At 36.4% G+C, this 23871-nt stretch overlaps 1 protein-coding gene across 1 annotated transcript; it reads right to left on the bottom strand.

Moving 5' to 3' along the window:
• Positions 1-936: 936 nt before the first annotated feature.
• znf341 (zinc finger protein 341) lies at positions 937-22896 on the bottom strand. Its single transcript, XM_059333422.1, has 16 exons — positions 22826-22896; positions 20484-20594; positions 17235-17425; positions 16101-16250; positions 15025-15387; positions 13411-13594; positions 12218-12311; positions 12028-12118; positions 10678-10846; positions 9948-10189; positions 7366-7574; positions 6385-6481; positions 4470-4602; positions 2851-2962; positions 2183-2253; positions 937-1602 (listed from the first exon to the last, which is right to left on the bottom strand). Exons 1-16 carry the CDS (start codon positions 22854-22856, stop codon positions 1004-1006), a joined length of 2847 nt encoding a protein of 948 aa, XP_059189405.1. The 5' UTR covers positions 22857-22896; the 3' UTR covers positions 937-1003.
• Between the last annotated feature and the right edge of the window lie 975 nt (positions 22897-23871).

The raw sequence follows: 23871 nt of genomic DNA, 5'->3' as shown, positions 1-23871 counted from the left end.
ATAAAAACAGTAAATCTGAGGGAAATGATCTTGCTGCATGGACAGATAATTTACCTTGACAAGATTTCTTCAATTAAGATGATGAAATCTAGAAATAAGCATGTTGAACACTTAAAATAAGAAATTAACTCTTAAAACAAGATAAATTATCTAACACTTCTAAATCTAAAGTTTTTTGCTGCTTGCAGCTTTAATTTATCTTGTTTTAAGAGTTCATTTCTTATTTTAAGTGTTCAACAGGCTTTTTTCCAGATTTAATAAAAAGGCAAGGCAAGTTTATTTGTATAGCACAATTCAACACAAGGTGATTCAAAGTGCTCTACATAAACAGTAAAACCAGTCAATTAAAACAGGGAAATAGAAATAAAAATACAAATTAGATACAGCAGGATAAGAAAAGAGATGAAATAATAAAAAGCACAAGTCAAACATTGCATAGTTAAAAAGTAAGGGCAGTAGAGTAGAGCAGATAAGTGTTAAAGATAAAGATAAAAACCTGAAAAAAAAGTCAGAAAACAGAAAAAAAAGTCAGAAAAACAGAAAAAAATTACTCTGAAAAACAGAAAAAAGTCAGAAAAACAGGGGAAAAATTGTCAAAAAAACAGAAAAAAAATTGTCAGAAAAATAGTCCTTAAAATAAGAAATTAAATTTTTAAATTAAACTCTTAAAACCAGTTAAATTAAAGCTGCCAGCAGCGATGAACTGGCCCGAGCAGAGTGACCTGATGATTATTTGGTTCTTACCAAGATAAAAAAAACTTTAGATTTAGAAGTGTTAGATCATTTATCTTGTTTTAAGAGTTAATTTCTTATTTTAAGTGTTCAACATGCTTATTTCTAGATTTAATAATCTTAATTTAATAAATCTTGTCAAGGTAAATTATCTGTCCATGCAGAAGATCATTTCCCTCAGATTTACTGTTTTTATCTGGTTTTTAGACTAAACACATTTTTTACAGTGTAAACTTTCCCGGTAACGTTCCTACAGAACATGTGGTTCTGACTACAAACATGGCTGCTGCTGCTGCTGCTGCTGCTGCTGTAAAGCGTTCTGGTTGTTGCTCTGAATCTGAATCTGCTGCAGCACCGACCCGCCATCTTCATCATCATCATCATCCTCCTCTTCCTCCTCTTCTTCTCCTCCGTCCACCTGCTCTTCAATGGTGCTGATCGTCATCGCAGCTTGACAAACCTCGTCAGTCCTCCTCCCCTCTCCTTCCTCCTCCTCCTCCTCCTCGTCATCATCCTCCTCCTCTTCTTCCTCCTCCTCCTCCTCTTCCTCCTGTGTCTCCAGCTGCTCCTGGCTGTCCTCTGAGCAGTCCTCCTTCTCTCCGTCTCCTCTCCTTTGTCTCATGAATCTGTCCTCTCCTTCCTTCTCCACCTCCTCCTCCTCTCCCTCTGCGTCTCCTCCTCCTCCTCCTCCTTCGGTCCCCGTGGCGGCGGGACACTTGTGGTCCCTGTAGTAGCTGTGTCTGGTGAAGCCCTTGTTGCAGGAGGAGCACCTGAAGCGGTAGTTGTCTGTGTGGGACTGTTGGTGCTCCAACATGTGAGCCCTCCGACTGAACGCCTTCTGACAGAACAGACACTTGTAGGGTTTGATACCTGCAGGAGAGAGGATATAATAAGAAGAATATAATAATAATAATAATAATAATAATAATAATAATGCCATTTGTCCAACAATTATCTTAAATTGTAATCATTTCTATCATGTTTTTTAACCCTGTGGAGTGTCCAGAAGCTCCAAATAATCCAGACTTGTTGCCTCCACCAGACTAGAAAACAAAGCAGCGTGGAGCCCTACTGTACATTTACCTCTAAAGTTCTGGCTGTAAACTCCATGAGGCCAGTTTCAGTTTGATGATGATATACCAAGTAAAACTGGAGACAAGCTCAAATAGATTTAGTATCAAATGATAGAACTGGATGGAACCCTCTTATATGTTAGAATTGACACCTTTGTTCTTTATTGAGCATGATAGTGTTTTGAAAGTAAAAGAAAAGATGCAAAATCACATTTTATGTTGGACTAAAGGACTGAAAAAGACACAAAATGATTTAAAAAAGACACAAAATGACCAAAAAAGACACAAAAAGACTTAAAAAAGACACAAAATGACCGAAAATGACCAAAAACTGTCCTTTTTGTCCTTATCGCCCAGCCCTAATATTATTGACTCACCAGAATGTGACAGGATGTGGGCCTTGAGTTTGTCTGGTCTGTTGAACTCTTTGGTGCAGCCTACATGAGTCCTGATGACAACAAAAACAGGAAAAAATACATTTGCATTAATTTGAGTTAATTACTTGTAGAACAAGTGACATGACAGTCTGAAAGGAAAGAAACAAAAAAAGGACAGAAAAGCAAAAGTTAGCTTATCAGCTTAAGAGGAAAAGGAAAGACATTAGAAAAGTAGAAAATGGCTTAATGAATGAAGAATGAATCAAGTTGGGAAATGAAGAGTTAATAAGCCAACGGCGATTTCACAAACCAAATCTTTTAATCTGACTCTGTTCACGAGCTGAGAGCAGATTGAGATCTGATCCTCCGCTCACGTCCAGACGATAAATGTCGAGCTTTGTGTAGAAATGATCGTACGCCCACTTTACGCTCACTTTCTGTTGTACGCTCGTTTGATAAATGAGGGCCAGAGTGTTTATATTTCCCACCCTCCACATAGGTACGTGGCCCTCTGAAAATCTTTTTTCATTTGGTCCGTTTATATTTATTTACTGTGAAAGCAAACCAGAATAAATACAAAACTAAATTTCACTCTGATTGGGACGAACCAAACTGAGTTGGGCTGTGAAAGCTTTGGACCAGAAGGACTTCCCCACTGAGAGACTCACCTGAAGGGACACTTGTATTTCTTGAAGGGTTCATGGATCAACATGTGTCTCTTCACTTTGTCCTTCCTGTTGAATGTCGCCTCACAGAGGGAACATTTATATGGCTTTTCTCCTGGAAGATGGAAAGAGCATCAAACTTCATTAACGACATTAATGACACAGAGCAGCTATCACTGTTATTATGTGACACACAAGTGGAGGTCAACATGTTACATTTGCTCTGGAAAAATTCTTGCAATTGGATAGCCTTCCAAACGCTAACATTTTAGCCACAGATACATCAACCTCAACTTTCTGGTGTGATTACGGTGGCCACAAAACACAAGCAAATTGAGAAAACATCTTCATCAATTTGACAACACAACACAAGAGCAGCATTTAGAAAACAAAGACCACAACACAACAGAAGTGTTTCCAGAGGACACTTAAAAGTGATGCACACGTCTGGACACGCTTGTGATATTATCCCGTTATTTCAAGATAATGATAATTTCACATTATAAAGTTATAATGATTATAGCATGCTAACAATAGCAAGCGATCATTAGCGTGCTAACGTTAGCCAGTGATCGCTAGCGTGCTAGCGTTAGCGTGCTAGTAAGACCGAGACCAACTGGGTGCCGTTGAGAGAGACCAACTGAAACTAAAATGTGTTTCATTCATTTATTTGATTTGTTTAACTGCAATGTGATTGATACGGGCTAAAGCAGCAAGAGTAGCTCTTTCTTTCTTGTGGATGGAGAACAAATGTTATTAAATGAATCACAAATCACAAATCATTAGGTTGGTTAGATGTAAAAAAAAACAACTAGATTTTTGTCATTACTGATGGTTTTTATTAAGAATGTCATAATAACAAAATCACCTCTTATTATTTATAGAAATCTGTCTTTCAGTTCAGAGGCACATAATTATTCAACAAGGCAGTTGGGGGTTGTTTCACTTTACCAAGATCCAAGACTATGATTCAACGTACAGTTATATATATTAGTACAGCTGCATATATATATATATATGTGTATATATATATATATATATATATATATATATATATACTTCTACATTGTATTTGTCACACTGAAATATGATGATAGACCCCAGGAAGAATAGCTGCTGCAGCAAAAGCTAACGGGGATGTAAATAAAAACAAACAAGCGCTATATATGACGTTATAACATTAAATTATAATTATCATGAAATATCGTGATAATATCAAGCGTGTCAAAGTGTCCTCTGGAAACACTTCTGTTGTGTTGTGGTCTTTGCAGCATTTTCTAAATGCTGCTCTTCTCTTGTGTTGTCACATTGATGAAGATATTTTCTCAGTTTGTTGTGTTTTGTGTATCTGCAGGTGTTTTCTTAGCGCTGTGAGCTCTCAGGGCCACCGTACATGACGGTAATAAAGAGCAGTATTGGTTTGTGACAGCCACAAGAGCTAAACAGCATAAAGATAATGCTACCTAAAGAAACTCAAAGATCAAGAGAGCAAAAATATAAACACATGACTTAGCTATTACACAATGCATAATTGTCTCATGGTTTGGGTTTTGAAAATGCTTTTTATAAATAAGTGTTAGAGTGACGAGAAGTTTGCAGCTTTATGAACTCTTTGTTCCCACCTGAGTGGATCCGGATGTGCAGTTTGAGGTAGTGCTCCGTCTTGAAGGCTTTCTTACAGATCTGACACTTGAATCTCCCTCCGACGCCGTGAGTCGGGAGGTGACGTCTGAAGTACCGTTCACACGGGAAAACCTGAGAGGAACAGATCAGACTCATGAAAAACTAAATATGTGAACATAGACTTATTACTACTGTATCTTCTAGTGCACTATTTAAACAATCTATAGTGCATGGTCCAAAGTGCATGGCGTAAGTGAATTTAGAGTGTGTCCAACTCCACTTTTGCTAGTCAAATGGTGCATAATCTGGTCCAGGTATGTGGTCCTTAGCAGGTGGAGCTTCTATGTTTGCAAGTTTCCACAGTAGGGCTGGGTGATATGGACCAAAAGTCATATCCCGATATATTTAGGCTGAATATGGATATACGATATATATCCTGATATTTTTATCACAAAGTGAGGGCAAATGTTCAGTGAAAGTCAAATATGACATGTCACAAGTAGTTTTATTGAAACCGTTTATTTAAGTGAACATAAATACTGTGTAACATTTAAATAGAACAATATCTTAAATAACAATAGCCTATGAAATAAAATAGGCCAATATTTTTCTGAAATAAATAACATTACAAAAGAACTAAATACGACAAACCCTAGTGAGGGCAGCATTTATATATAAAAAAGAAAAAAAAAGAACTATATCGACATATTTTTTAGTGTCCGGTGCTTGTTGTAAACAACCAGAGATCGCTAAGTGAACACCTCCTGCAGCAGCAGCACATACACACTGTACTGCTACAGAGCTAACTGTTAGCCTATTAGCACATACACACTGTACTGCTACAGAGCTAACTGTTAGCCTGTTAGCACATACACACTGTACTGCTACAGAGCTAACTGTTAGCCTATTAGCACATACACACTGTACTGCTACAGAGCTAACTGTTAGCCCGTTAGCACATACACACTGTACTGCTACAGAGATAACTATTAGCCTGTTAGCACATACACACTGTACTGCTACAGAGCTAACTCTTAGCCTATTAGCACATACACACTGTACTGCTACAGAGCTAACTCTTAGCCTATTAGCACATACACACTGTACTGCTACAGAGCTAACTGTTAGCCTGTTAGCACATACACACTGTACTGCTACAGAGCTAACTGTTAGCCTATTAGCACATACACACTGTACTGCTACAGAGCTAACTGTTAGCCCGTTAGCACATACACACTGTACTGCTACAGAGATAACTATTAGCCTGTTAGCACATACACACTGTACTGCTACAGAGCTAACTCTTAGCCTATTAGCACATACACACTGTACTGCTACAGAGCTAACTCTTAGCCTATTAGCACATACACACTGTACTGCTACAGAGCTAACTGTTAGCCTGTTAGCACATACACACTGTACTGCTACAGAGCTAACTGTTAGCCTGTTAGCACATACACACTGTACTGCTACAGAGCTAACTGTTAGCCTGTTAGCACATACACACTGTACTGCTACAGAGCTAACTGTTAGTCTGTTAGCACATACACACTGTACTGCTACAGAGCTAACTGTTAGCCCGTTAGCACATACCCTGAAAAATTGCTTAATATAGCAACAAAGTTGCTAAGTTGGAAACACTACTTCACTGGCTTTTACCAATGTCGCGTGTTGTTGTGGCGTCCAGTACTATGTCACATCCTGCTTAGCGTTCTATCCAATCAGCAACCAGGCTTTTTTTAGGGGAGAAAAACGGCCCTGCTCTTCTACAGGGACGAAAAAGTCCCGACAAAAGTCTGCTCCGGTTGGCTCCTTTTACACATGAATCAGTATCATCATCGCATATTTTTCATTATACCTTTTTTTAATCACGTAGCCTAGTTTGTGTGTGTTTAACCTCAGTGTGTTTCGTACCTTCTGACAGTGAGGACAGGGGAAGTTGTGTGAGGCGGTCAGTAGATGTTGCTCCAGGGCTTCCTGGGTAGAATACCTGCTCTGACACTTCACACACCTGAGGAGAAACGTAAGAAAACATGAATCACCTCCAGTAACATAGCAGTCATACCAGCTGAGGGTGAACTCAGCCTGGAGGGAGACGGGCAGAGTTCTGACATTTTTTTGGTATGAACAGCAGAGTCCAACAGAGTAACTAACTGCAGTAACTAACAAAAGGTAAAACTGAGGAAAACGGCTTTAAAGTTTTTTAACATGTTTGTTATGTTGTAATGTTATATTTTAGTTATAATAAAAGTAGCAGATTTACGAGATTTAAAGTGGCAAAGTTGCGGGGAAAAAAGTTGCAGATTTATTTGACCTTTGACCCCAAAAACGTAGATACTGCCCTGCTGTAAAAGGTTCTAATAGTGATGCACAAACAGACTGGATTAACTACAATCTTGTCGTCTTCTTTCAGCTTTTATATTTAGTTTTCAGTGAATAAACAAATCAAATTGATCAAATTAATTTTGTTATAAATTTATTTAAAAGTGTTTAACAACTCTATTCAAAGATTTGCATATTTTAGACTTAATATTATAAAGAAATGTTATATTTAAGTCTTAATATAATTTTATCTCACTTTTTTACTTCATCACTATCTAGATATTAATCTCCTTTTCAAATAAACTTATAATTTCTGTTACTTTTATGTTATAATTAGTATATATACATCCAAAGCAGACTGTGGTGAGTGCAATTACTGCTTGGTTTTGAGTTGGATTTTGTGTTTTTTTATATTATTATTTCTCTGAAATAAAGCAAAATAGAAATCTAAAACTTTGTCACAAGATAAAACAGACATCAAGGAGTTCATTTTTAGTTATAACTCAATTTTGACCAAAAATGTAGCTACTGCAGTTAGACTTTGGAGTTATTTGAGGTTATTTATGAGCTGACCTGTAAATGGTGGTTTCCTTGCGTGTGCTCTGCTGTGGGCAGAAGCAGTGGGAGTACTGGTGGACTCCCAGTTCAAACAGGGAGGGGAACACCTTGCTGCAGAGGTGGCAGCGGTAGGTCAGCTGCTCCTGGTGGGTCCTGATGTGCTCCAGGAACTGGTCCAGCTTCTGGAAGGTCTGGGAGCAGGACTTCAGCACACACTTATAGACCTAAAGGGTACCAGCAGCGTTATTCAGCTTTATTCAAAGAAATGAAAAAACACATATCCAGTGTTTTGAGTCATACCCGATATATTTAGGCCATGGGTCTCAAACTCGCGGCCCGTGGGCCAATTGTGGCCCTCGTGGTGATATTTTGTGGCCCCCACCTTGATGTGAAAGTTCAATGTGAGTTTTATATGAATGTCTCTTTACCGTGTTGTGTGTGGAAGGTCCCTTTATTGCTCCAGCTGGAGCTTTGTTTCACTTGTTTCTATGACGACGTTAACAAAAAGAAAGGCAGCTGCTACCGGAGCGTTGTCCGGTAATATGAATTAATAGAAACATGCAGAAGGAAAACTTGTTTGAGAAAAGTAAAACAAGACAGCGAACATATTACTATACTTGATATTTCTTATTAAAACTACTCTGTAGGAGCCAATATTATGTTAAAGAAAGTTGAGATTTTTATTTTAGACTACAGCGTGTTTTATATTGGTTTTGGTTGTGTTATGACATTATTGCCTTTTATTGCATAATTGTCAAATTTACCACAGCACCTGAAGTAGGCGCTGCTCTTGTGCATTGCATTATTCTGAAGGACTTTCTTAAAGGTAAAAACGTGGATTAGCAGAGTGCTAAGAGGTACAAAGGGAAAAAAGTTTTTTTGACCGTTACTTCCAGATGTTTGTGGACCGTTGTGAAAACCAAGAGAAACTTGGAATGATGTGTGCATTAATGGAAATACCTGGATTCAGTAACGAGAAATGATCATTCCAGCTGCCATAAGACCGTACAACACCAGCACAACCTGAACGTGTTGGAGTTTTCCTTTCTTTCTTTTCTGCACATTTTTTCATATAATTTGCACTCTGCACATTCTTCACTTAATTTGCACGAAGTTGTATATAGTATATTGTATATTGTTAAATGTCTTTTTCTTAGATTGTTTATTTTTTATCTTTATCTAAAAAGGGAAATAATTTTGTGTGAAAATTTTGTGGTCGGCTGTAACAAAGAAATTTCCCCGCTGTGGGATTAATAAAGTCGAAACTAATCTAATTTAAAACAATGAAATTAGGACCTGACTCTCCAGTGGTTTGTGAGTAGCTAACCTGGATGCGTAACGGCTGCAGATCCGTCGTCGGAGCCGTTACGCATCCATTATAATCAATGTGTGAGATTCCACCGACTGCAGATCCGCTGCGTAATGAGTCCGACAACACAGGGCCATCCGACAGCCCTCCAACACTGGAGCAGAGCTTCTATTTTTGTCGGACGACGGAGCACGACGCATAAATCCAGCACAGAGCAGATCGTTCGGGACAGGAAGTCGTGCGCAGACACAAAATAAAACATCCGGTATATTTTCAAAATAAAATACCTCGGGTTCACGGCGGATCGTATTTCATAACTTGTAGACCTGAAATCAACAGGTTAGAGGTTTTCACTCGTCTTTTCACCCCACTGACACCGCTCAATCCGGTGCTTGTTGTAAACAAACAGAGATCGCTAAGGCTCGTTAACAAGAGGCTCTCGTTGACCCAGTGTCTCTTATATTAGGCTTACCTGCTAGAGGTGTAAGGTTAACAAATCCAAGACTGTTCTGTATTCTTACATTTGCAGCTAGACAGAATATTTTGTTGCAGTGGATTAGCAATAAGGAACCAAATGTTAGGGGATGGCATAAAGTGCTGTTTGATTTAGTGCCTTTGGAATACTTGACTTGTGCATTACATTCAAACTCAAACCAATTTTATAAAGTTTGGGAACCTTATTTGAATTATTTGGAATACGATGTATCTTCCATTTTGTTACAGGGATTCCCTGGAAGGTCATAATAATGGGATTTCCTTTTATTTTCTTATTTATGTACTTTGTCAATATGAATACTGTTTGTGTGTAACTGAGTCACTGTTTGTTGCTTAAGCGTTGTTGTGTTGAAGTTTTGTGTTTGCTTGTCTGTGTTGAAAAGGAAAAATGAATAAACACATTTAAAAAAAAACAAGAGGCTCTCGTTAACAAGCTGGCCGACCTCGTTAGCGCTCGTTAAGACGGAGTCGCTGGATTTGTCTCCAGTCATTAACGAGGAGATGTTGATTATCTTCCAGTTATATCAATTGATTAGGCGTGAATTCGCGAGATCTCGTGCGTCCTCGGGACTCTGCTGTCCGCAACAGCTCCGACACAGACGGATCCGGTGGGTGTTGACGGACTGCGGAGATACGCAGCCGTTGCGGACGGACCCCTTTCGGAGTCGTTACGCATCCAGTGGAATCCCGGGGTAAGAAACACAAAACAGTAAGGAGCGGAGCCAGCTGTACCAGCCTCCTGCTAATAAATCGAGTGGCTTTAGAATTAAGATCTAAGTTTCTGTGGACTCACCTGCTCCCCTTTGTGCTGCGTCATGTGAGACTTGAGCTGGAAGTAGGTCTTGAACTTGTTGGCACAGAACTGGCACTGGTAGGAGCTGTCGATCACCACGATCTGCTTGGTCTGAGCCTGGACCTGCTGCTCCTGGTTGGACTGGACCTGCATCTGGACCTGAGGAAGTCCGTTCTGGGGGGCTTCCCCCTCCGGATCAGCCTGAGCCTCAGCCGTTCTCTCCTCCAGCTCCCCTGGAGCCTCTGGAACCAAGGAGTGAGTTTACTGTACAGGCTGATAACCAGGAGCCTCATGTGGCAACACACAAAAACATTGTGTATGCTGTTTTTCTCTAACACGCTAATTCAGGGGTCTCAAACTCAAATTACCTGGGGGTGGCTGGAGGCAGTATCAAAATGACCAAAAAAAGACACAAAATTACTAAAAAAAAGACACAAAATTACCAAAAAAGACACAAGATTATTAAAAAAAGACACAAAATTATTTTAAAAAGACACAAAATTATTAAAAAAAGACACAAAATTATTTTAAAAAAGACACAAAATTACCAAAAAAACACAAAAAATGACCCCAAAAAAAAGTAATTAAAGGGACCTTCCACACACAACACGGTGCCATTCATATAAAACTCACATTAAACTTTCATATCAAGGTGGGGGCCACAAAATATCGTCACGAGGGCCGCAAAAAAACAGTTTGTGTTCATTAATATCATTTACATAATGCCTACCTGTGTGAACGACCTCCTCTTCTGTTTGTGTTGGACAGTTCTGCTCCTCCTCTGGTTCTCCTCGCTGCTGCTGCTCCCCGCCCCCCTCCTCCTCATTGGATGACACCGGCACCACCTTGACTGTGATTGGTAGTCTGGACACTGTGCTGGCCACGCCCATCGGCCACACCTGCAACATAAAGACTAAAGTTATTTTCACTGTGTTGTTGTTGGTACTATGCTGCATTCATGGGAACATTTCACTGTTCAGCTCAGCAGCAGCACAACAACTGTGGCCGCCGTCGCTAACTGCACAGCGGCCGCCGCTTATTGTAAACAAACCGGCATGCTAACTGTGCATGTGGTGTCTGCAGCTGACTGTAAATTAACCAGCATCACTAACTGTGCACAAAGTGTCCGGTGCTTGTTGTAAACAAACAGAGATCGCTAAGTGAACACCTCCTGCAGCAGCAGCACATACACACTGTACTGCTACAGAGCTAACTGTTAGCCTGTTAGCACATACACACTGTACTGCTACAGAGCTAACTGTTAGCCTTTTAGCACATACACACTGTACTGCTACAGAGCTAACTGTTAGCCTGTTAGCACATACACACTGTACTGCTACAGAGCTAACTGTTAGCCTGTTAGCACATACACACTGTACTGCTACAGAGCTAACTGTTAGCCTGTTAGCACATACACACTGTACTGCTACAGATCTAACTGTTAGCCTGTTAGCACATACACACTGTACTGCTACAGAGCTAACTGTTAGCCTGTTAGCACATGCACACTGTACTGCTACAGAGCTAACTGTTAGCCTGTTAGCACATACACACTGTACTGCTACAGAGCTAACTGATAGCCTGTTAGCTCATACACACTGTACTGCTACAGAGCTAACTGTTAGCCTGTTAGCATTGTGCTACTGTTAGCACTGACTGCCCTGCCTTTTAAAGGCAGTAGGAATTGACAAAGAAATCTCTATAACAGCTGTTTTTTTTGTATTTTTGTGTCTTTTTTTGGAACTTTTATGGCTTTTTTAAAGGTAATTTTGTCTATTTTTTTTGTGGTTATTTTACCTCGCCTTTGGTAACTTTTGGTAAATTTTGGTTTTACTGAAGTAAAAGTACTAATAGACACTCTAAAATGTCTCCACTACAGTAAAAGTCCTGCATTCAAAACTTACTGAAGTAAAAGTACAAAAGTATCAGCATCAAAATGTACTTAAAGTATCAAAGATAAAAGGGTTAATTAAAACCTGTTGTTGTTATTTATTAATGCTTGGTTTTATCCAGAATGTTTTGTGTTGTTAAGAGTTCAACTTTAAAAAAACAAACATTATAACTATAATCTATTTTGAACCTTGTGTGTCTGCATGTGTTTCTTCACGTTGGACTTCTGGGCGAAGGCTCGGCCGCAGACGATGCACTGGAACGGTTTCTCTCCAGTGTGACTGTAGAAGGAAACAGAGTCAGAGTTTATTTTATTTATTTCCAGAGGTTAAATTCATTTTTGAACATTTATCATTCTAACAGGCGGGCCAGTAACTCACCTTCTAATGTGCTGCTGAAGATCAAAGTTTTTCGAGAAGATTTTGTCACAGAAATTACACTTCAGCTTCGGTACTTTTCCTTTCAGCTGCTCTGCTGAGGAGAATAATTAGATGAATGATTATTTAGACTAAAAATTCATCAGTACATTTCATATCCATGGTCATTATTTCATCAGGTGGAGATTCATCCATTAATGACTGTTATAATAACAATACTGCCCTACAAAGTCTAACTGCAGTAACTATAATTTTGGTTGAAATTGAGTTTTGACTAAAAATGAACTCCTTGATGTCTGTTTTATCTTGTGACAAAGTTTTAGATTTGAATTTTGCTTTATTTCAGAGAAATAATGATGTAAAAATTGCAGTAGCTACAAAATCCAACTCAAAACCAAAGCAGACTGTGATCCAGTGTAGTCTTGTATTTCTTCATTATGTTGAATAGTAAAGACAAGAATAATCGTAAGTATAAGTTTATTTGAAAGGGAAATTATTATCTAGATAGTGATCAAGGAAAAAAGTGAGATAAAATTATAATAAGATGTTTTTTTTACTTTCAAAACTACGATGGCGTATTAGGGCCAAGTATGCCAAAAAATTTGCCACTTTTTTTTCTCATAAATCTGCTACTTTTTTCTTGCAAATTTGCCACTTTTAATCTCTTAAATCTGCATTTTTTTTTCTCACAAATTTGTTACTTCTAATCTCGTAAATCTGCAATTTTTTTCCCGCAGATTTGCCACTTTTAATCTCGTAAACCTGCTACTTATTTTTCTCACAAATTTGCCTCTTTTAATCTTGTAAATCTGCAGCTTTTTTCACGTAAATTTGCCACTTTAATTCTCTTAAATCTGTGACTTTTCTGTCACAAATTTGCCACTTTTAATCTCGTAAATCTGCAATTTTTTTCTCGTAAAATTGCCACTTTAAATCTCTTAAATCTGTGACTTTTCTCTCACAAATTTGCCACTTTTAATCTGTTAAATCTGCAACATTTTTCTCACAAATTTGCCACTTTTAACCTCGTAAATCTGCTACTTTTTTCTCGCAAATTTGTCACTTTTAATCTCTTAAATCTGCCCCTTAAGGGCAGAATACATTTTATGATTTATTTTTTTTTCCATTTGATATAAAATTAGTCAAACATCACTTATGAATTGTTTTTTTGTCCAAAATATAATTTTTTAATATACCTGTGGTTCCATCAGAGCTTTTCTTGCTACTTCTTGACCGTTTGGGAATGATGACCTTCTCGAAGTCTCCCAGCTCCGTCAGGTTGGCGGTGATGCTGCAGGTCTTGGTCTTGGTGCACTGTTTCCCGGGGCTGTAGACCGGAGGAGTGGTGAAGGACTGGCTCTCCACACACTGACTGGGCACCTGAGGGAGACAACCAGACTCAGGGCTTCGTCTTAGACTGCTCTTTAGTTAAAGTCTTATAAATACAACTACACGCCTTATCGGATCACATAACTTAGTATTTTAAGTGGCAAAATTGCAAGAAAAAGTTATTTATTTAAATTAAAGTGGTAAATGTGCATGGAAAAGTCACAGATTTAAGATATTTAAAGTGGCAAATCTGTGAGAAAAAGTCGCAGATTTACAATATTCCAAAACTCACCAAGCTATTTTTTTTTTGTTTTTTTTACTTTCAAAGCTACGACGACGTATTAAGTATGCAAAAAAAATTGCCACTTTTTTTTCTCAGAAATCTGCAACTTTTTTCTTGCAAATTTGCCACTTTAAATCTTGTAAATCTGCAACTTTTTTCTACTTTAAAGTCTTCTGTAAATACAGCTACACGCCTTATCTGATCACATAATTTAATATTTTAAGGGCCCGAGCACTAACAGTGCGAGGACCCTGTTGAAATTGGTCCGTTTATTATTATAACGGCAAATTAATTGCGTTTTTGAGGGCTTTATCATGTTCCAAAACTCACCAAGCTATTTTGTTGTTTTTGTAATACTCTCATTCTGCCACTTAAAAAATTTTTACCATGCCATGTTGGTATTATGTTTTTCAGCACAACCTCACCTATATGACCTGATAATTATTTTTTTCACTTGAGTGAAATCTGAATTTAAAAAAAAAAGATGTTTTTTTACATCTTGCAAATTTGCCACTTTAATCCCGTAATTCTGCGATTTTTTTTTCCTCGTAGATTTGCCACTTTTAGTCTCGTAAATCTGCGACTTTTTTCTCGCAAATTTGCCACTTTTAATCTCTAAAATCTGCTACTTTTTTCTCGGAAATTTGCCACTTTTAACCTCGTAAATCTGTGACTTTTTTCTTGCAAATTTGCCACTTTAACTCTTGTAAATCTGCTACTTTTTTCTCGCAAATTTGTTGCTTCTAATCTCGTAAATATGCCACTTTTAATCTTGTAAATCGGCAATTTTTTTCTCGCAAATATGCCACTTTTAATCTCTTAAATCTGTGACTTTTTCCCGCAAATTTGCCACTTTTAATCTCGTAAATCTGTTACTTTTTCCCTGCAAATTTGCCACTTTTAATCTCGTAAATCAGTGACTTTTTTCTCGCAAATTTGCCACTTAAACCCTCATAAATCTGCAACTTTTTTCCCGCAGATTTGCCACTTTAAATCTCTTAAATCTGCGACTTTTTTCATGCAAATTTGCCACTTTTAATTTCTTAAATCTGTGACTTTTTTCTTGTAAATTTGCCACTTTTAATCTCGTAAACCTTCCTCAGCCATTACGGCCATTTGATTTATTTGTTGTGCAACACCAGAATGTCTGGAATCACACAGAGCATGACATATCTAATAGTGAGATGGGGACCCTCACTTGTACGGGATGAAAAGGCTGCAGCCCCAGCGTGTGGATCTCTGCACCACCACCTCCGGCCATGTGGGGCAGCGTGCTGTACACCTGGACCACCGAGTTACTGTGACTGGCCGGGACCTGAGAGGAGAGCGGCTGCTGGGGGGGCGGAGGGTGGGCCGGGGGCTGGCTGGAGGGCAGCGGGTGGGACGACGTCTGCTGCTGCTGCTGCTGCTGCTGTTGTTGTTGTTGCTGTTGTTGTTGTTGTTGTTGTTGTTGCTGTTGTTGCTGTTGTTGTTGTTGCTGATGATGGTGATGATGATGATGGTGGTGGTGGTGATGGTGCTGCAGGTAAGATACGCCAGCTGTGTGCATGCTCAGGTTACTCTGCAAGACAGAAAATAGAGATTAAATAATAGTGCAGCAATTTATACATATATATATATATATATATATATGTGTCTTTTTTTGGTCATGTTGTGTCTTTTTAAAGTAACTTAGTGTTTTTTCAGTCATTTTGTGTCTTATTTTTAGTAATTTTGTGTATTTTTAAAATAATTTTGTGTGTTTTTTAGTAATTTTGTATCTTTTTTTTGGTCATTTTGTCTTTTTTGAAATAATTTTGTGTCTTTTTTTGGTAATTCTGTGTGGGTTTTTTTTTGTCATTTTGTGTCTTTTTAAAGTAACTTAGTGTTTTTTCAGTCATTTTGTGTCTTATTTTTAGTAATTTTGTGTATTTTTAAAATAATTTTGTGTGTTTTTTAGTAATTTTGTATCTTTTTTTTGGTCATTTTGTCTTTTTTTAAATAATTTTGTGTCTTTTTTGGGTAATTCTGTGTGTTTTTTTTGTCATTTTGTGTCTTTTTTTGGTCATTTTGTGTCTTTTTTTTAGTAATTTTGTGTCTTTTTTTGGCCATTTTGATACTGTCTCCCCCAGGTAATTTGAGTTTGAGACCCCTGCCTTAGAGTGACTTAAAATTGACATTTCAACTGTCACAAAGTTGCTGTGACTCATCTCACACATGGGTAGGAGGTCAAACCCCTCCTGTATAATGTTTATAATGTTTGTATAATCTTTATAATCTTATAAACTGTATTACCTGTATAGGCGTCTGCATGGCGGCCATCGGCTGGTCGATGGAGGTGAAGGCGGAGATCGCCGACATCAGGACGTCGTCACTGACCAGCACGTTGCCTTGGACCAGAGTGTGAGTCAGCGGGGACGGAGGGACTGTGATGTAAGTGGAAACCTGAAAGAAACATTAAAGTAATAAATACATAAACAGGGGAGAAAGTCTGCATGATTGATTTTAAATGTACGGAGACCGAGCACAAGTAAGCCCCGCCCAACTTAAAACTACGAAGTATGAAAATTGCCATTTTTTTCTCATAAATCTGCAACTTATTCCTCGCAAATTTGCCACTTTTAATCTTGTAAATTTGCCACTTTTAATCTCATAAATCTGCTATTTTTTCTTGCAAATTTGCCACTTTAAATCTCTTAAATCTACGACTTTTTCACAGCAAATTTGACTCTTTTAATCTCTTAAATCAACAATTTTTTCTGCATATCATACATATTTTATATCTGCAACTTTTTTCTCGTAGATTTGCCACTTTAATCTTGCAAATCTGCCACTTTAAATCTCTTAAATCTGCAACTTTTTTTCCGCAAATTTGCCACTTTTAACCTCTTAAATCTGCAACTTTTTTCTCGTGGATTTACCACTTTTAATCTCGTAAATCTTCAATTTTTTTCCAGCAAATTTGTCACTTTTAATCTTGTAAATTTGCAACTTTTTTCTTGCAAATTGCCACTTTAGATCTCTTAAATCTGCAACTTTTTTCACGCAGATTTGCCACTTTAATTTCGTACATTTTTTCTCGAAATATTACCCCCCTCCCCCAGATCCATATTTTATTTTCATTTTTTTCATACTTGGCCCCAATAAGAGTTAAAATGAGGATAACATCTAGTTCTTTACCTTTATATCAAATATATATAGAGAGTGTCAAGCCGATACTTTGAAGGGAAGTTGACGGCTCAATGTTGCTACGTTTTTTTGTCAGGACATGGTGAAGCAGTTTCATGATCTCCAGAGGGTTAATGGATAAATAAGAAGGCACATTTATAACTTCTACACTACAAGTTTACAGATAAACCAGCAGAATACTAACTGACTCCACAGTAAATTCCCATTGATCCACATAGAACCACCTTAACTTGTCCCCACCTGTCTGTTGGCAGCGGTCTGGGGTCCGGAGCTGATGGAGGGGACCGGGGTGTAGGCGTTGGAGGAGGCCAGGGACACCGTGGACAGGGACGGGACGCTGGACTGGCACTGCTCCCTCTTATGGGTCATGAAGGCCGGAAGAGAATTAAACTGTTTCTTACATTTCCCACACAGGAAAACGTCCTCGTCGTCTGGAGGAGGAATCAGAGACGTCTGAGACTCAAACACTTAAAAACATGAAGCTGAACAAGTATTTTCTTCTTATATCTATCAATAGTATCTTAATTATCTTGTTTTGAGTATAATTTACCTGCTGACCATAGCTTTATGTGCCTATTTAATTATTAGTATTATTATTATTATTATGTGTTATACAAGTGCATTACAAATAAAATGTATTATTATTATTATTATTACTACTGTTTTTAGGATTGACATCTGCCTTATTTTAATGTTACTACAGTCGGGCTATTCAAGCCACAATTGCTCAAAATAAGTTTATATTAATTATACAAAAACCACACACACAAAAAAAACATAAAACACACAAAAAATTACAAAAAACATACATAAAAAACTCAAAAACATGAAAAATTCACGAAAACACACAAAAACGCACAAGAAATACAAAAAAACACGTAAAAATACAAAAAAAATTATTTGTTAATTATATTGACAGACGGTGTGTTTTATCAATGAATTACTATAATTTCCCTTGTTTCCACTGCAAAAAACATGAAGCTTACCAAGTATTTTCTTCTTCTATCTATCAATAGTATCTTAATTATCTTGTTAAGAGTATAATTTACCTACTGACCATAGCTTTATGTGCTTATTTAATTATTATTATTGTTATTATGTGCTTATTTAATTATCTTATTGTTTAAAGACTTGTTTTCCCGTCTAGATGTTTTTTAGATTATGTATGTATGTGTGTATACTTTTTCTTGTGTTTTTAGCTGTTTTTTCCTTTTTTATCCTTTTTATAATTAGACTGTTATGCTTTTAACTTGTAGCACTTTGAGATTTACTCAAATTTAAAGTGCATTACAAATAAAATGTATTATTATTATTATTATTATTACTACTGTTTTTAGGATTGACATCTGCCTTATTTTAATGTTACTACAGTCGGGCTATTCAAGCCACAACTCTGTGCTCAAAATAAATTTATATTAATTTTACAAAAACCACACACACAAAAAACATAAAACACACAAAAAATTACAAAAAAACATACATAGAAAACTCAAAAACATGAAAAATTCACAAAAACACACAAAAACGCACAAGAAATACAAAAAAAACATGTAAAAACACACAAAAAAAATATTTGTTTATTATATTGACACACTGTGTGTTTTATCAATGAATTACTATAATTTAACTTGTTTCCACTGCAAAAAACATGAAGCTTACCAAGTATTTTCTTCTTCTATCTATCAATAGTATCTTAATTATCTTGTTTTGAGTATAATTTATCTGCTGACCATAGCTTTGTGTGCTTATTTAATCATTAGTTTTATTATTATGCCCTTATTTAATGATCTTATTGTATAAATACTTGTTTTTAGGATTGACATTGTGAGCTTTTTCATGCTTTTCAATCTATTCAACTGTTGAATATGGTGAGTTTTTACCTAAAATATTGGCTCCAGTTGAGAGTTTTAGTTGCATGTAGTTTAAATGATATTTCAAAAGCATTTTCTATCACCAAAACTTGCTCGTTTCAAGTATTTCTGGCTCATTTTAATGTTACTACAGTCGGCTTTTCAAGCCATAATTGCTCAAAATAAGAATATTTGGATTTATTTCAAGACATCGTTGGTTTTTCAGTGTCTAGATATTTTTTACTTATTTAAAGAATTCTCACAAAGAAACATTTACTTACTGCACTGTCTTATATATTACAAATATATTATTAGAATCATTGATGCATTATGTAAGCAGAACTTTAATTTCCTCAAGGTAGGACTCATTTAACTAATGAATTTATACTGTTAAGAGGTTTCATTTAAAAAAATGTCTCATGAATTTAAAAGTATCATGTTTTCATGTTAAATCTCCTGTAAAGTAACTAAAGCTATCAGATAAATGTAGTGGAGTAAAAAGTTAAATATTTGCCTCTAAATGTAGTGAAGGAGAAATATAAAGTTACATAAAATGGAAATACACAAGTATAGTACAAGTACCTCAAAATTGTACTTAAGTACAGTACTTGAGTAAATATACTTAGTTACATACCATTTTTCTTGCAAATTTGCCACTTTAATCTCTTAAATCTGCAACTTTTTTCTCGCAAATTTGCCACTTTAAATCTTGTAAATCTGCAAAAAGATTTCTTGCAAATTTTCCATTTCTAATCTGTTAAATCTGCAACTTTTTTCATGCAAATTTGCCACTTTTAATCTCGCAAATCTGCAACTTTTTTTCCTGCAGATTTGCCACTTTAGGCCCCGTTCACACGAGGACGGTCTCAACAGAAGACGCAAAAGTGGCGTCGCGTCTTCACTTTTTATTCCTCGTTTAGACGAGCGTTTTCGGGAGGAAATCTGCTGCATACGGTGACGCAAAAGTGTGTGAAATTGGATTGTATGCAGCCAGGCGGCATCACTTAAAGCCATAAGAGCATCTTTGGGCATGCAGAAGTTTTCACGCCACACATTTTCATCAGCTACTCCTTCCACAAAGTTCTCCTCCATCACTAGATCTCCCAGGTCTCGTTCACAGCCGTCTGGCTCCAGAGCAGCTTGAAGGTCCCACCATGGAAATAATCCCACGTTTCTTTATTTCCTGTCCTGGAGCATGTATGTGACGTAAACACATACGTGACGTGAGCAGATCAGATCAGAGTTTTGTGTCTTGTCAGTGTAGACGACACGCTACGGAGGAGAGGATTACACTTTTTCACTCTGGAGGGTGGTTTCAGATTTTTGCGTCTTTAAGCCCCCAAAACGCCGTCACCGTCTAAACGAAAGGCACTTCTGATAAAATATTTTGTCGTTTTTACCCCCGAGCGTCCTCGTGTAAACGGGGCTTTAATCTCATAAATCTACAACTTTTTTTACTTAGTTACATACCACCTCTGCTTGTGAGACCCTACCAGGACCTGATGCCCCTGGGCAACACAGCTATCCATTTTTTACATTTTTTAAATTTTTTGCTTTACATTAGGCAGGCTAAAAGTAAATGCTGCTTGTAAACAAGTACTATAAGTCAGATATTTTGAATCAGATTGTGTGTTCGTACCCATAGACTGGATGGTGGAGGTCCCAGAGACGTTCTGGTTGTTGGGGTCAGGAACTCCACCCTGACCGTCCAGCAGAGACTGGACCGCCAACACCGTCTGGTTGTCCATGCCTGAGGAGGAGGAGGAGGAGGAAGAAAAACATGTGATGAGTCACATCAACACACTGTGCATGTGTTTTTTAAAGTCATAATAGGTAAATAATAAGGTGAGAGGGAAGAGACAGAATAGATCATGTCTAAATTAACCCTTAATAGGACACTCATTGAAAAACTTGCAAAGTCCAAATTTCAACCCTAGAGAATATTGGAGGATATTACATACAGCCAGAATGTGTAAAAAAACATACGGACCCGGGGGAGGGGGGTAATATTTTGAGAAAAAAGTTTATGAGATTAAAGTGGCAAATCTACGAGAAAAAAATGCTCAGATTTATCAGATTTTTTTCACTTTTTTCTCGTAAATCTGCGACTTTTTTCCCGCAGATTTGCCACTTTAAATCTCTTAAATCTGCGACTTTTTTTCTTGTAGATTTGCCACTTTAATCTAGTAAATGTGCAACTTTTTTCTCAAAATAATACCTGAAGTTACCAAATATGGTTCTTTGCCCGATAAAGGGTTAAAATGAAATTCAACAAGACGGATCGTGGTGTTTCCAGCCTGCTAAACCTGCAGAAAGGAAACTGAAAAACTTTTGCATAGTAATAAAGATTATTACCCTTAAGACTAAAATATGCAAAACATAGGAACGCTGTAAATGACCACCCAACAGAGACACACTAGGAGACATTTCACTAAAACAATATAACAATAATATAACAATATGGAAGGTTGTTAAAAGTAGGTGAGTCATTAATATATCGATACCACGAGTTTAAAAACAATACAATCTCTATTTACACGATCAAAAGTAGGGCTGGGCGATATATCAAATGTTTTTTTTTTTTAACCGATATATTTTTAAATGTGATATAGAATTAGACCATATCGCATATATTGATATAATTCAAATTTTTTCTTTATTTCTGTATAAATGCTGCCCTTACTAGGGCTTGTCATATTTAGCTATTTTATAATGTTTGTTATTCTTTTCTCATATAAATATATTTATTTCAGAAAAAGATTGGCCTATTTTATTTCATACACTGAAAAAATTGAAGTGACATTTACTTAAAAACAGCTAGGCAAGTTTTTCCACACAGAAAGTGTTTTTAATCTTTACTCAGACTGTCTAAGTAATATTTATTTAATAGAACCACTTTTTAAAAAAAATGAAAATACACAAGTAAATTGCAGATTCACTGATGTCCCTCAATTACATTTTACTTGGTAATATCAACTAATGAAGCCAATGAACTGGTTTAGTGAATATTACTTGAAACGAATGATTTCATTTACATACAAAACTGAGGACACATAATAACAAACAATCACTAAGTAATGCACTACATGGAAAAACTGCTGTTTCAAAGTAAAAGCACTGAATTCATATTCTTTGTAGAATTTATATCGATGATTGAAATAATAATTACAGGGGCAAAAAAATATTTTTTTTCAGTGTAGGCTATTTTTATTAAAATATATTTTTTATGTAAATGTGCACTTTATGGAGCTTTGTTTTTTTTTAATGGTTCTCCTATTGTTATACAATATTTATGTTGACTTGCAATAAAAATATCAGGATATATATTGTATATCAAAATTCAGTCTAAATATATTGGGAAACAACTTTTGGTCCATATCGCCCAGCCCTAATCGAAAGTATTGCAGGTATAATAATAATAATAATAATAATAATAATGTAATATTATTACTACATTGTTAGAAGTGTGTTCGTCTGTGTTCCATCACTTTTTCTGTAACAGCATTGTAAGCAGCTTGTTAAGATAAAATAAAAAGAAAGATAAATATCTTCTTGTCTATGACTTTATTTGTCGTGGTGTCGTATATAAATAAGTTTATAATCCTGATATCGTGATAATAAACCTTATAATAACAATTAACACAGTGTGTTGTCATCATAAAGGCCTGCTGCAAAAACATGAAATCCAGTCTGAATATAATAAAAAGAGACACATGACATTATGCAATATGATGAGAGCGATTATAACCTGTCTTTAAGACCTAAACAATATTTTCTGTTTGTTTGTTTACAGCCAGTAAACAGATTCTCTCTTCACTCTGTGGGTTGTTTTGATTGTTGCAACAGAATAAACGCATTAAAAACGTCTCATAGTGAGTTTTTTGCACATATAGATGCTCCTGGTATATTAATATTGTTTAAAATACACACTGGTGTTTAATTCTTGTTGCTGTTTCGTGGTTATTAACAGATTATTCCTACCTTCAAGCACTTCAAATATTGCTTGCGCCATCTTGTAGCTCCTCTACTGCTCGATAGGCGCTCGACTAGTCAGGGCTGCTGCTTCAGGGACTCATGGGAAAATGAAATATGTTTGGTGCGTACGATAAAATACTAAAAGCAAGAGTTTAAAGGAAAGCATTTGCCTTGGTATCATGTTTCTTTAGCACAGCCTCACCTATATGAGCTGATAAAAAAAAATTCACTTGACTAACATTTTGAACCCAAAGGAAACAAAAAACTAAAATCTGAATTTAAAAAAAGATGTTTTCTAAGTACAGTAATTGCCTCTAAATGTAGTGAAGTAGAAGTATAAAGTTACATAAAATAGAAATACTCAAGTAAAGTATCTCAAAATTAGTACAGTACAGTACTTGAGTAAATGTACTTAGTTACTTTCCATTTCATTTTAACTACTTAATCTACTATTATGAGGTTTAATTCAAAATAATATCTAATCACTGTAAATTGGCCACATTTTTAGGCTAAATCCTGATCTGTAAAGTAACTTAAGGTGTCAGCTTAATGTAGTGGAGTAAAAAGTACAATATTTGCCTCAAAATGTAGTGAAGTAGAAGTATAAAGTTACATAAAAAATAGAATACTCAAGTAAAGTACAAGTATCTCAAAATTGTACTTAAGTACAGTACTTGAGTAAATGACTTAGTTTATTTCCATTTCATTTTAACTACTTAATATCCTATTATGAGATTTCATTAAAAAATATATCTAATCACTGTAAATTGACCACAATTTTAGTAACTAAAGCTGGCAGCTAAATATAGTAGAGTAGAAGTAAAAAGTTACATAAAATAGAAATACTCAAGTAAAGTACAAGTACCTCAAAATACAGTACAGTACAGTACTTGAGTAAATGTACTTAGTTACTGCTTGTATGTTTTTTTTCTATGCTTATTTAAACCAAGAAAACAAAACAAACGTGAGACTAGTTTTTTCGTGGCACTTGAACGCACCTTCTGATCGTTGAATCTGTTTTCGTTTAAATGACAGACAGCCGTTTGAACCAA

The sequence above is a fragment of the Centropristis striata genome, chromosome 5 (genome assembly GCF_030273125.1).
Source record: "Centropristis striata isolate RG_2023a ecotype Rhode Island chromosome 5, C.striata_1.0, whole genome shotgun sequence".
NCBI lineage: Eukaryota > Metazoa > Chordata > Actinopteri > Perciformes > Serranidae > Centropristis > Centropristis striata.
This window is presented reverse-complemented; position numbering and strand designations above follow the sequence as displayed.

Bases quoted from the DNA above. Each gene is read 5' to 3' on its own strand.
- znf341 (XM_059333422.1), bottom strand. From the start codon at position 22,856: ATGGCGCAAGCAATATTTGAAGTGCTTGAAG. The intron at 6,482-7,365 runs GTCAGCTCATAA...GTTTCTCCTCAG, and splicing joins AAGGAAACCACCATTTACAG to GTGTGTGAAGTGTCAGAGCA. The intron at 2,254-2,850 runs GTGAGTCTCTCA...TGTTGTCATCAG, and splicing joins AAATACAAGTGTCCCTTCAG to GACTCATGTAGGCTGCACCA.